The sequence below is a fragment of the Oncorhynchus keta genome, unplaced genomic scaffold (assembly GCF_023373465.1).
Source record: "Oncorhynchus keta strain PuntledgeMale-10-30-2019 unplaced genomic scaffold, Oket_V2 Un_contig_5685_pilon_pilon, whole genome shotgun sequence".
In the NCBI taxonomy this organism is placed as follows: Eukaryota; Metazoa; Chordata; class Actinopteri; order Salmoniformes; family Salmonidae; genus Oncorhynchus; species Oncorhynchus keta.
Window position 1 is genome coordinate 110,069 of NW_026288440.1, and position 14,573 is coordinate 124,641.

The 14,573-nt window shown below is 46.1% G+C and overlaps 1 protein-coding gene and 1 long non-coding RNA gene across 3 annotated transcripts in view; one reads left to right on the forward strand and one right to left on the reverse strand.

Moving 5' to 3' along the window:
* LOC127925506 (calcium uptake protein 3, mitochondrial-like) overlaps nt 1-12,085 on the forward strand; it is a gene marked incomplete at its 5' end in the record, with an annotated part of 46,765 nt that extends 34,680 nt beyond the window's left edge. The window contains 6 exon segments of the mRNA XM_052510461.1: nt 1,430-1,524; nt 2,620-2,737; nt 2,740-2,796; nt 10,760-10,868; nt 11,112-11,269; nt 12,017-12,085. Of these exon segments, the coding sequence (XP_052366421.1) occupies nt 1,430-1,524; nt 2,620-2,737; nt 2,740-2,796; nt 10,760-10,868; nt 11,112-11,269; nt 12,017-12,085 (606 nt within the window).
* Nucleotides 4,650-7,577, reverse strand: LOC127925492 (uncharacterized). 2 transcript variants are annotated; one of them, XR_008121102.1, is made up of 5 exons: nt 6,176-6,271; nt 5,824-5,913; nt 4,958-5,182; nt 4,790-4,834; nt 4,650-4,744 (listed from the first exon to the last, which is right to left on the reverse strand). It is a non-coding gene; the product is annotated as an uncharacterized LOC127925492 (long non-coding RNA). The 2 variants fall into 2 exon arrangements; XR_008121103.1 differs by lacking the exons at nt 4,650-4,744; nt 4,790-4,834; nt 6,176-6,271 and adding an exon at nt 6,361-7,577 and having other exon boundaries at nt 4,931-5,182.
* Nucleotides 12,086-14,573: the final 2,488 nt, after the last annotated feature.

Sequence of the window (14,573 nt, forward strand, 5' to 3'; positions counted from 1 at the left end):
TCCCTGGTGGATTAGGACTTTAGACTAAAGGTATTGGACATTTGCCAGCCTGGTCTCAGATCAGTTTTATGTTGTCTTGTCACAGTTGACTATACAGTTGACTATAGCATCGTGAAGCTACTGCTGAATCTGAACATGGCTGAATGCAGTCTCCTCCTATGGAGAAGGATATGATGAGAGTTTGCCAATGCCAGTTACACTCTGCCTTCAGCATGACGCCGGATTGGTTGGATTGGGGGAAGGGTGGGGCATGGCGGGGAGAGGGACCAAACCTATTGGCCCATTTGGTTTTACATCAATCATCGATCGATATCGCCCTCTATGGGCCCTTGGAAGCTCAGACAGGGTTCCTCAGGATTTGCCCTGTATCCGTTATTATGTGATAAAGCCCAGTCATATAAACACCTTTTTCTGAATTATCCCTTCCTACATACACACACACACACACGCCGATACACCCCCTTCCCCATTTTCCGGAATTTTCCGACTCCCGGGATTAAGGTGGTGTTAAACAGCGGATTACAAAACCGCGGTAAATACATAAACATCCCAAATACACCTAATTGGTTTCAAATATCCCAGATCCCTTACAAAGCCCACGCAGAAGAGAGGGGAGGGATATTTTGTACACAGAGAGAGAGTGGTTTAGAGGGCAGAAAGAAAGAAAACATGAAAGAATTCATAATTACTTCAAAGACACCTGATTATGTTACAGTCTTTTAGAAATAGGTGGAATCTTGCTCACATTCTTGTACACATTTCTGTTGCGGTGGGTTTTCTGTTCTGCTGTGGTTTTCTATGTGTGGTGTTTGGGGGTTTGAACAGAAATGCATGGGATGTGGTGGTATATGTGCCTGTCTCAGCTAAAATGACAGTGGGTCGTCTGTCTCCTCCGCTCTCTCTCTTTCTCCTCCTTCTCTCTGTGTGTCTACAGGCATGTCTTTGTGTGTGTCTGTCTGTCTGTCTATAGCCTTACCTGTCTGTGTGCTGTCCTGTCCTGTCTGTCTGTCTGTCTGTCACACTGCTGGCTGCAACACTACCATTTATCAGTCTGGGCTGCACAGGAATATCCGATCTACACACCATCCGATAGCCCTAATCCAATATGTCTACTAACAGCTATAACACACGGATGGTTTGGAGATCAGTGGATCTGTGCAGGTGCTGCTCAGACTCAAGCCTTGTTGTGAACACTTGGTGAAGCTGATTGATTAATTGACTTGACTGACTGTTGTTGCCCCATTGATGCACCTCACATGCGACTGGCTGGTTGTTCGGTACGATGGCTGCCATCTTGGATTCATGACTCCACCCACACGGACCAGTCCCCACTCCTCATTCAATCAGAGAGTGTGTTGTATGTCAGTCACTGCATTGTTTTTCTTTTCTCCCTGTCCCCTCTGCCCCTGTCTGGCCAATGGGATGTCAGCGTGCGGAGGAGGGTATGATGATTGACACCACACTGCTGGTGCACTTCTTTGGGAAGAAGGGGAAGGCGGAGCTGACTTTTGACGACTTCTACAGGTATCACCATGCCAATTAAGTGATTCATCCTAATAGAGCCCTATAAAATGACAGTCTGTGGAACATAGTTAATCTATTCTGTCGCTTGTTTCAGTTTTACTACTCTCTCATACTCCGATATAGTATTCAGTTACTCTCACACACGTACTACACTACCATAGGCACATACTGCGATACCATAGACACATACTGCACTACTATAGACACATACTGCACTACCATAGACACATACTGCGATACCATAGACACATACTGCACTACTATAGACACATACTGCACTACCATAGACACATACTGCACTACCATAGATACATACTGCACTACCATAGACACATACTGCACTACCATAGACACGTACTGCACTACCATAGACAAATACTGCACTACCATAGACACATACTGCACTACCATAGACACGCACTGCGATACCATAGACACATACTGCACTACCATAGACACATACTGCACTACCATAGACACATACTGCACTACCATAGACACATACTGCACTACCATAGACACGCACTGCGATACCATAGACACATACTGCACTACCATAGACACATACTGCACTACCATAGACACGTACTGCACTACCATAGACACATACTGCACTACCATAGACACATACTGCACTACCATAGATACATACTACACTACCATAGGCACATACTGCACTACCTTAGACACATACTGCACTACCATAGACACGTACTGCACTACCATAGACACGTACTGCACTACCATAGACACATACTGCACTAACATAGACACATACTGCACTACCATAGACACTACATAGACACGTACTGCACTACCATAGACACATACTGCACTAACATAGACACATACTGCACTACCATAGACACATACTGCACTACCATAGACACATACACTACCATAGACACATACTGCACTACCATAGACACATACTGCACTACCATAGACACATACTGCACTACCATAGACACATACTGCACTACCATAGACACGTACTGCACTACCATAGACACATACTGCACTACCATAGACACATACTGCACTACCATAGACATGTACCTTCTCTCTGTCTCTTGGTCCTCTGTCTCTCCCCAGGTTCATGGATAACCTCCAGACAGAGGTTTTGGAGATAGAGTTCCTGACCTACTCTAAAGGCATGACCACCATCAGTGAGGAGGACTTTGCCCGCATCCTGCTGCGTTACACCAACGTTTTGGAGAGAACATCAGCAGTTACCTGGACAATGTTCGCCAGAGCATCCCTGACGAGAAGGTAGAGGAACACACACACACATGAGAAGATAGAGGAACACACACACACATGAGAAGGTAGCACACACACACATGAGATAGAGGCACACACACACATGAGAAGGTAGAGGCACACACAGACATGAGAAGGTAGAGGAACACACAGACATGAGAAGGTAGAGGAACACACACACACATGAGAAGGTAGAGGAACACACACACACATGAGAAGATAGAGGAACACACACACACATGAGAAGGTAGAGGCACACACACACATGAGAAGGTAGAGGAACACACACACATGAGAAGGTAGAGGAACACACAGACATGAGAAGGTAGAGGGACACACACACATGAGAAGGTAGAGGAACACACACACACATGAGAAGGTAGAGGAACACACACACACATGAGAAGGTAGAGAGGAACACACACACACATGAGAAGGTAGAGGAATACACACACACATGAGAAGGTAGAGGAACACACACACATGAGAAGGTAGAGGAACACACACACATGAGAAGGTAGAGGAAGATGGAATACACACACACATGAGAAGGTAGAGGAACACACACACACATGAGAAGGTAGAGGAACACACACACATGAGAAGGTAGAGGAACACACACAGACATGAGAAGGTAGAGGAACACACACAGACATGAGAAGGTAGAGGAACACACACAGACATGAGAAGGTAGAGGAACACACACAGACATGAGAAGGTAGAGGAACACACACAGACATGAGAAGGTAGAGGAACACACACAGACATGAGAAGGTAGAGGAACACACACAGACATGAGAAGGTAGCGGAACACACACAGACATGAGAAGGTAGAGGAACACACACATGAGAAGGTAGACTACATCTAGAACCTTGAACCATAGCATGACACGACTGTGGTCAAGCACTCTATCCTCTACTTTCCCTCCCTCCCTCCCTCCCTCCCTCCCTCCCTCCCTCCCTCCCTCCCTCCCTCCCTCCCTCCCTCCCCTCCCTCTCCTTCTCTTCCTCCCTCTCTCCCTGCCCTCCCTCCCTCCCTCCCTCCCTCTCCTTCTCTTCCTCCCTCTCTCCCTGCCCTCTCTCCCTCTCTCTCCTTCTCTTCCTCCCCTCTCTCTCCTTCTCTTCCTCCCTCTCTCCCTCTCTCTCCTTCTCTTCCTCCCTCTCTCTCTCCTCTCTCCCTCTCTCTCTCCTCTCTCCCTCTTCTACTTCCACATTTCACAAAGTGTCTCTGAGTAGGAATGTTGAACTACGATCAGTATAGCCTTTTAGCTCATAATGAATGAGGTTATAGGGCCAGGTGGGGTCCTGATCCTAGATCAGAACTTCTACTCTGAGATTCTTTGAGGAAACAGGCCCTGTACTGGTCGGTCTCTCTCTTTCTTCCACAACCCACACTTTCTGTTCACCCTTTACTCTCTCACCCCTTTAACCTCCTCGATGTCTCTCCCATCACCCCACTCCCCCTCTCAGCCCTTCCTGCCCCACCTGACCCCCTGACCCCTATTCCCCCCTCCTACCCTCTATATTTGTGTTCCCACCTTGTCATGGTCCTCCGGGCACTGTGTCTTCCTCTCTACACCTGAACGCACCACTGGCCCATCAGTTAGATCAACTAGAGATAGTGAATCCTAGAGATTACATCTGACACTTACACCTGAAGGCCAGTTGTAAGGACCAGTGTAATGTGACGGGCCAACACCTGACAGCCAGTTGTAAGGACCAGTGTAATCTGACGGGCCAACACCTGAAGGCCAGTTGTAATCTGACAGGCCAACACCTGAAGGCCAGTTGTAAGGACCAGTGTAATCTGACGGGCCAACACCTGACAGCCAGTTGTAAGGACCAGTGTAATGTGACGGGCCAACACCTGAAGGCCAGTTGTAAGGACCAGTGTAATCTGACGGGCCAACACCTGAAGGCCAGTTGTAAGGACCAGTGTAATCTGACGGGCCAACACCTGACAGCCAGTTGTAAGGACCAGTGTAATGTGACGGGCCAACACCTGACAGCCAGTTGTAAGGACCAGTGTAATCTGACGGGCCAACACCTGAAGGCCAGTTGTAAGGACCAGTGTAATGTGACGGGCCAACACCTGAAGGCCAGTTGTAAGGACCAGTGTAATCTGACGGGCCAACACCTGAAGGCCAGTTGTAATCTGACGGGCCAACACCTGAAGGCCAGTTGTAAGGACCAGTGTAATCTGACGGGCCAACACCTGAAGGCCAGTTGTAAGGACCAGTGTAATCTGACGGGCCAACACCTGAAGGCCAGTTGTAAGGACCAGTGTAATCTGACGGGCCAACACCTGAAGGCCAGTTGTAAGGACCAGTGTAATCTGACGGGCCAACACCTGAAGGCCAGTTGTAAGGACCAGTGTAATCTGACGGGCCAACACCTGAAGGCCAGTTGTAAGGACCAGTGTAATGTGACGGGCCAACACCTGAAGGCCAGTTGTAAGGACCAGTGTAATCTGACGGGCCAACACCTGAAGGCCAGTTGTAAGGACCAGTGTAATCTGAGGCCGGGCCAACACCTGAAGGCCAGTTGTAAGGACCAGTGTAATCTGACGGGCCAACACCTGAAGGCCAGTTGTAAGGACCAGTGTAATCTGACGGGCCAACACAACACCTGAAGGCCAGTTGTAATCTGACGGGCCAACACCTGAAGGCCAGTTGTAAGGACCAGTGTAATGTGACAGGCCAACACCTGAAGGCCAGTTGTAATCTGACGGGCCAACACCTGAAGGCCAGACGGACCAACACCTGAAGGCCAGTTGTAAGGACCAGTGTAATGTGACAGGCCACACACCTGAAGGCCAGTTGTAATCTGACGGACCAAGGCCACCTGAAGGCCAATTGTAAGGACCAGTGTAATCTGACGGGCCAACACCTGAAGGCCAGTTGTAAGGACCAGTGTAATCTGACGGGCCAACACCTGAAGGCCAGTTGTAAGGACCAGTGTAATGTGAGGCCGGGCCAACACCTGACAGCCAGTTGTAAGGACCAGTGTAATGAAGGCCAGTTGACGGGCCAACACCTGACAGCCAGTTGTAAGGACCAGTGTAATCTGACGGGCCAACACCTGAAGGCCAGTTGTAAGGACCAGTGTAATCTGACGGGCCAACACCTGAAGGCCAGTTGTAAGGACCAGTGTAATGTGACAGGCCAACACCTGAAGGCCAGTTGTAATCTGACAGGACGGGCCAACACCTGAAGGCCAGTTGTAAGGACCAGTGTAATGTGACAGGCCAACACCTGAAGGCCAGTTGTAATCTACACCTGAGGCCAGTTGTAATCTGACGGGCCAACACCTGAAGGCCAGTTGTAAGGACCAGTGTAATGTGACAGGCCAACACCTGAAGGCCAGTTGTAATCTGACGGGCCAACACCTGAAGGCCAGTTGTAAGGACCAGTGTAATCTGACGGGCCAACACCTGAAGGCCAGTTGTAAGGACCAGTGTAATCTGACGGGCCAACACCTGAAGGCCAGTAAGGACCAGTGTAATCTGACGGGCCAACACCTGAAGGCCAGTTGTAAGGACCAGTGTAATAAGGACCTGTAACGGGCCAACACCTGAAGGCCAGTTGTAAGGACCAGTGTAATCTGACGGGCCAACACCTGAAGGCCAGTTGTAAGGACCAGTGTAATCTGACGGGCCAACACCTGAAGGCCAGTTGTAAGGACCAGTGTAATCTGACGGGCCAACACCTGAAGGCCAGTTGTAAGGACCAGTGTAATCTGACGGGCCAACACCTGAAGGCCAGTTGTAAGGACCAGTGTAATCTGACGGGCCAGCTCTGACTCACTCACTGACTGACTGACTGGCTCTCAATGGCACTGAACCCATTGCCCTACTCCTATGTGTGATAACTGTTGATTGATCGACAAGCCAGTGTGTTGTGCTCTGTGTCGTATACAAAGTCTTTGAGTTATCTGGCTCTCGCTAGCTAACGCTTTGTTGTGTTCATGTAGAGTTGGAGTTGGATCCAGTGTAAAGTGACGTTTTTAAGTAAAGTGTGTATACCGGCACATTCTGATCCTACATTTTTTTTTCTGATCGATTGTTATTATATTATGCAACACTTTCTGTCCCTTAATGGCAAATCAATGTGTGTAATGTACAGTAGAGCCTTGATCTGCATGAACAGCACGTTGTGAATCTATCGAGTTGGATACGCATCAACACAACCCACAGCCAAGACGGATTTTCTGCCTACACTGCACTTTGCTTCGAAAACTTCCCAAGTTATTTAACCGTAGGCTGCATGAAGATGGAAAATGAAGTTCTGCAGTGTTTTGTCCTCGTGTTCATGCAACATTCTTCTTGTGTTTTCTTTCCACGCTCTGGAAGAGACAACAGGTTTGTCCCTATTCCCTAATGATGAGACAAATCATCTTCTTAGCACGTCCTGTCTGCTCTGCCTCACTGTTGCCTTGAGTCATTTTGAACGGACCCCTGGTTCTTCACCCACGCCCGATCAAATCAAATCAAATGGTATTTAAGCAGGTGTAGACCTTACCGTGAAATGCTTACTTACCAACAATACCGTTTTGAGAAAATAGATTTAAGAACATTTTGACTAAATAATTAATAAACTAAAGCAACAACAAAAAAGAACACAATAAAAATGATAATAAAATGAGGCCATTTACAGGAGGTACCGGTACAGAGTCAATGTGCCGGGGTACAGGTTAGTCCAGGTCATTTGTACATGTAGGTAGGGTTAAAGTGACTATGCATAGATGATTAACAGCGAGTAGCAGCAGTGTAGAAACAAAGTCCGGTGTGTATTTGACTAATTGTTCAGCAGTCTTATGGCTTAGAGGTAGAAAGAAGCTGATACATACCTAAACACGATGTCAAAAGATTTACAAGTCAGCTCAGTCAATTAGCCCACTCAAGATAAGTTTCTCATACTGTTGGTGGGCCGTACAGTTTTAACTGAAGCAATTAGTGGACCTGCATCTTATAGGTCTACTTCCAATGCAGGTGTTGCCCTGAATACGCCTCGTTAGGTAACCCCCTCAGTTCAACAAGTCCACTGTCAGCCAGGCCGTACTCATCCATTCATCAGAAGTCTCAGTAAGAAACGTAGACGCCCGTTGCTTTGCGGTGTCGTACATGTAGACATCCATTAGTTAGTGGTGGTCGCAGGCTGGAGCCCAAGGTTCCACAGGAGGTGAAGGCATGCTCCAGTGACCACCAATAGTATTTTCTAGATTACTCTATGGCCCAGTCTGTCTGTAGGTATCACTGGGGTGGCTGGCTCCTGTCTGTTTGTATGGAGGCTATCGGGTTCACAGGGCATCAAAGGAGGACCAGGCAGGTAAGGGCCACTCGCCCAGAATGGATTTGTTGACCGCACAGACAGATACACACTGGCACACACACTCTGTTTGTCTAAGGCATTTTCCACATCGTTACATATCTCCCACTTTAAGTTCCAACAGGTCCTAGTTAGTCAGACGATTAAACACTTCCCTGTCTGTCCACACATACTGTGCTGATTTAGAGAGCATTGTTCGCTACTGGTCTGTGTTTGCTAGCCTCAGCAGCAGGCTAACTGTGTTAGCTAACTGGTTTTGTGAAAATTACTTGTGGAGGTTGAACCTTAGCAGCAGGCTACCTGTGTTAGCAAACTGATTTTGTGAAGGAGATTACTTGGGGAGGTTGAACTTTAGCAGCAGGCTACCTGTGTTAGCTAACTGGTTTTGTAAAGGAGATTACTTGGGAAGGTTTAACCTTAGCAGCAGGCTACCTGTGTTAGCTAACTGATTTTGTGAAGGAGATTACTTGGGGAGGTTGAACATTAGCAGCAGGCTACCTGTGTTAGCTAACTGGTTTTGTAAAGGAGATTACTTGGGGAGGTTGAACCTTAGCAGCAGGCTAACTGTGTTAGCTAACTGGTTTTGTGAAGGAGATTACTTGTGGAGGTTGAACATTAGCAGCAGGCTAACTGTGTTAGCAAACTGGTTTTGTGAAGGAGATTACTTGTGGAGGTTGAACATTAGCAGCAGGCTACCTGTGTTAGCAAACTGGTTTTGTGAAGGAGATTACTTGTGGAGGTTGAACCTTAGCAGCAGGCTAACTGTGTTAGCAAACTGGTTTTGTAAAGGAGATTACTTGGGGAGGTTTAACCTTAGCAGCAGGCTACCTGTGTTAGCTAACTGATTTTGTAAAGGAGATTACTTGGGGAGGTTTAACCTTAGCAGCAGGCTACCTGTGTTAGCTAACTGGTTTTGTGAAGGAAATTACTTGTGGAGGTTTAACCTTAGCAGCAGGCTACCTGTGTTAGCTAACTGGTTTTGTGAAGGAAATTACTTGTGGAGGTTTAACCTTAGCAGCAGGCTACCTGTGTTAGCTAACTGGTTTTGTGAAGGAAATTACTTGTGGAGGTTGAACCTCAGCCAAGGGTGTTTAAAATGAGGAAACTTGGTGAAAAGGAAGAAGGAAGTTCCACAGGTCGGGCTTGTAGAGAACCCCCACCAGGATGTTTCCATAGCAGAATGTTGTATGTGTAATAGACTGGTGTTGGTCACCACTTCAGAATGCCTCTCTGTGTTGTCATCACTAGGCCACGTTTACAGTCTCTCATCCCAGTGGAGGCTGCTGAGGGGAGAACGGCTCTAAATAATGTCTGGAACGAAGCAAATGGAATGGCATCAAACACCTAGAAACCATGTGTTTGATACCATTCCACTGATTCTTCTCCAGTCATTACCACGAGTCTGTCCTCCCCAATTAAGGTGTGACCAGCCTCCTGCATCTCATACCTTTCTTTTTTCTTTGTTTTAGTGTGATGCAGCTCGGGCTGAAATGAGTGATACCTACAGACAGACTATTGGTGGTCACTAGAGCACGCCTTCACCTCTTGTGGAACCTTGGGCTCCAGCCATCAAAGCCAATAGCTCTGCTAGATCAATGGAACGACCACCACTAACTAATATAGGTCTTCTTTAATTACCCCTTTTTCTCCCCAATTTCCTGGTATCCAATTGGTAGTTACAGTCTTGTCGCATCGCTGCAACTCCCGTACGGACCCGGGAGAGGCGAAGGTCGAGAGCCGTGCGTCCTCCGAAACACAACACAGCCGCACTGCTTCTTGACACAACGCCCACTTAACCCGGAAGCCAGCCACACCAATGTGTCGGGGAAACACTGTACACTTGGCGACCTGGTCAGCGTGCACTGCGCCTGGCCCGCCACAGGAGTCGCTAGTGCGCGATGGGACAAGAACATCCCTGCCGGGCCAAATCCTCCCCTAACCCGATGACGCTGGGCCAATTGCGTGCCGCCCCATGACTCTCTCGGTCGCGGCCGGCTGCGACAGTGCCTGGACTCAAACCAGCCTTAGACCACTGCACCACTCGGGAGGCCCATAACTAATATATGTCTACATGTTCCACACTGCAAACCAGTGTGTGTCTACGTTTCTAATAATGAAGTTTGATTTTCAAGGATGAAATCCCAGAAACCCTTGCGTTGTGAAACCTGTGAAACCTGTGAACCTCTATTTCTGCAGTGGCGCTGCACAGATGATCAGATCTCACAACGTCTGCAGTAGGAACCACTCAGGAACCACATTCATAGCTGATACACAAACATATTAAATGTGTAGCATGGTTGTGTCATTCCCAGGCCTAGTCCGTACAGTCGTTCTGCCCCTGAACAGGCAGTTAACCCACTGTTCCTAGGCCGTCATTGAAAATAAGAATGTGTTCTTAACTGACTTGCCTAGTAAAATAAAGGTAAAAAAATAATAATAATAAAGTCAAAGGGGCCAAAGTTGCATGGGTCAAAGGTCACATGATCATACCATCGTCACCAATTTGACCATCATCACCAATGGGTTTGAGCTTGAAGCATCCCCCCTATTCCGAGAACTGCAAGAGCTGTCTGTCACTCCGTGTCCGTTACAGATTGCTCTGTGTGTCACACTTATATGGGATCCCCTGTCTTTTTACTTCACAGGGCATCACCTTCGACGAGTTCCGCTCCTTCTTCCAATTCCTCAACAACCTGGAGGACTTTGCCATCGCCATGCAGATGTACAACTTTGCCAGTCGCTCCATTGGCCAAGGTAAGCCTCCATTTTAGGATTTCATATCTGTGGAGATATTTCCCGTTCACTCAATAGTCTCTTGTGAATAATGGCTGTAGGTTACTTTTCTCCTGTCTTGTTCTCTTTTTGTATCCCCCTCTCTTCCTGTCTCTCCCATCTGTATCTTGTCTCTGTCTTCCTCTATTGCTTTCCCACCCCTTCTCCCTCTCTCTCCCCTCTATATATCCCCCACCGTGCTCTCTCTCTCTCTCTCTCTCTCAGATGAGTTTGGGCGGGCTGTGTACGTGGCCACGGGCCTGAAGCTGACACGTCACCTGGTCCACACCATCTTCAAGATCTTTGACGTGGACCACGACGACCAGCTGAGCTACAAGGAGTTCATCGGCATTATGAAGGACCGGCTGCACCGCGGAGGGAGGGTAAGGGGAAGGGAGAATTTGGGTGAGAGAGGGAAAGGCGAGAGAAGAAAGATGGATAGAGAGAGGGAGAGAGAGAGGATGAAGAGAGAGGGGGGGGGTGGAGGAGAGGCATGAAGAGTGAGAGATAGGGAGAAAGTGAGAATTATCTAGTTTGGTTTTCCATCACTAGAAATTTGACATGCTCTCATTTTACATTATGTTACACTTGGACAATGTAATTTGATTCTTGCTTTTGACTGTTAACTTTAGTCGACAGCCATAAAAGTGGTGGCAGTTTTAAGACCTTTATCTAGAGCAAATCGAGTTACACAGTTATATGGAGGTCTGTAGTGTTGTAAATGACTACCTTCCCTGCACTTCCAAAGTATTTTACTGCCCCCTCGTGGTATGTGAAGTTAAACAGTTACAATTGTCATCATGACAAGGGCCCAGAGTTTCCCCTAGTCAGATAAGGCATGTGGTCAGAGAAAACCCCAAGGCCCTACACATGACAGTTGCATAATCAGGAAATTCATACCTGAATTCATTCTAATACTACGCCAATCAATCGCCCTTGAACGAGTCCTACGTTGATGTCCTATGCATGGGGTCTTGAGTCTTAAATATTACTGTTCAATTTCTCTTGGCCTCATCGTCCTGGCTTCCCTTTTGACTAACAGCATCCCAATACTCCCTCCTTCTATCTCCTCTCTCTCTCGCTTTTCCCACCCTATCTATTTCTTCCACTCTGCTGCTCACAAACCCCAGGGCTACAAAACCGCAGAGCGATTCACTTCCTTCAAGTCCTGTATGAAGAAGGAGCTAGCTGGCAGATAAGTATTACCCACAATCCACTCATCTCTTATCTCATCTATGACCTATAAGCTCTGACCTAATCAAATCTGATTTTCATTTGATTTATAACCTCTGACCTATTCTCAATGGACCTGCGAACCGCAGCTCTGTCTGTCTCGATGACCTATAACCTCTGACCTATTCTCAATGGACCTGCGAACCGCAGCTCTGTCTGTCTCGATGACCTATAACCTCTGACCTATTCCCTTTATACTTAAAAGATCTGGATAGATTGACACAATATCACTTTAAGACCAATCAAGTCGTTTCAGATCACCTACAGAAGCATATCAGGACTATGGTGCATCTGTGCAAGTATCCAATGATAATAACTTAAAATACCCTACAATCTCTTCCAGTATTGTTATAAGAAATATAGTCTGGCCCCAGGTCTGTTCATGCTGCCTTGACAACTAACGCCAAACAATGACCATAGGAGTTGGAAAGACAGCATAAAACAGATCTGGGACCAGGCTACAAGAAATAAGCACAGTCCTGTGTATTAGTCTATATCCTGCATCCCGGCTAAATTCCCTGTTTAATGGTACCATTGTCATTGTTTACCAGGTGAACAGGAAACAACATGCCTCCTTCCCCATCTGCCTGCGTGCTGAGGCCAGGAAACAGGTCCGCCAACTCTAGAGGAGGTTCCAGGCTAGGGTTTAAAGAAGGAGGAACAGGATGATGAGAAGAGGAAGAGGAGGACGAAGAAGTGGAGGAAGATGAGGAGAATAGGATGACGAAGGTGAGGATGAAGACAAGGAAAAGAGATGGAGGGGGACTGGAGGTGAAGGATTCCATGAACAATCTGCAGGGGAACATTGTGGTTTTAAGTCTACGTTCTTAGTCACCATCCCCTCCACTAGCATGCAGAGAGGCTGCCGTTTTGCAACAGACATCTCATTGGTTTCAGTTCTCCAGTTTATTCAATCGTGGATCAATTCCACAATCCATATTCCTCCCATTGCAAGTAGGCCAGTGATGTATAGCCTACACTACTGCACCTAGTATTTAAGCAGTACTCTCCAAACATTTGAAAAGCACAAAAAAATGACAGTTTACAGAAAGTTGTAACTAATCTCTGATTACTCATAATATAGAACGATTTATGGTAAAAAAAATGTAAAAAAATGCTCGTATCACATTAAGGTTTGTAATATAATAATATATAATAATGGTCAAATAAAGACTGTGACTTACATTACAGTAAGAGCCTGCATGGTCAAGTGTAGTATCTGTATCAAATGCCTTTACCAGTGAGAGAAAGGTATGGGAGAAGGAAGAGAATCTTAATGTCTTAATCATGTATTTTTCTATTCATGTTTTTTTCCAGTTTACACAGGCCTAGTTGCATATATTCAGCAGCAAGTTTGGTCATCTGGCTAGATAATACAGATCAATACATAGCCTACAAATGCAATGAATTCTACAATGAAGCAATAGTAGTATGTTTTTGAAATGTTTGCAATTGATGATCTTCCAAATGAGAGAAAGAGAGAGCAAGATCATGATATTCCTTTAAGACTCCTTGTCTTTTTTCTATTGTGTGTGTTATGCTTGTAATGATTAGGCGGGGAAGAAGTCCAACTTTTTTTCATGTGTGCCTTGTTTTCTACATGTCTTCCCTGTCAAAACTAATTCCAATCCAGCAACAAATTTCGTTGAAAATATAACTTTTCGGAAAGCAAATTGCTGACCTGCCCTCCTACCAGTGTACTGTACAACCTAGGTTTCCTTTTTATTCACTATGTAATTGACCAACATTTCACCTCAATTGGTAATGATTATATTTATTTATTGAATTATTAATCTGTTTGTAATATAAATCTACTGAACAGCAATATTATGAGCAGACGTTTTGATTTTAAGTTTTGACCAGTTAGCATGATAGTGATTTAATTATGTTCAACGATTCAAGGTGTATCTCTGTATTTAGTTTGAATATTAAATAACTTAAATGGTTTGACTTTACTGGTTTATAGTTACTCTGCGTATTTGCATTATATTAGACGCTATAGAACATATAAACACATTTCTCGACCATTCCCTCAACTAAGCGGTGAAGTGTGTGGTTGGTGTGAAAATAACTTGACAGAATGCAAGTGAAAAGTGTGATGAAAGCACGAATAAAGACTTTTGAATGAAACAGAGGCTGTTTAGCATAATTGCATACTGTATTTGTTTTTTCAGCCAACTACATAGAATGGACATGCGCACGCGGGCTTTACATTTTTTCACCGCAAAAGTTGTGTTATCAGCTGACATGCACCTGCGACATGAACGATAACACTTTATTTAGCAGCGCTGGATAGCTACATTTTCAATCATCAAATTGTATGTTTTTTTCTAAAAAGACTGCAGTTGGTTTATTTTTATTTCATCAACTGAGCACTGCGAAGGCTAGCTATGAGCTGCTGGCACCTGAATTGGGGAGGACTGGCTTGTGGTAATAATTGAGCGGAGTGAGTGG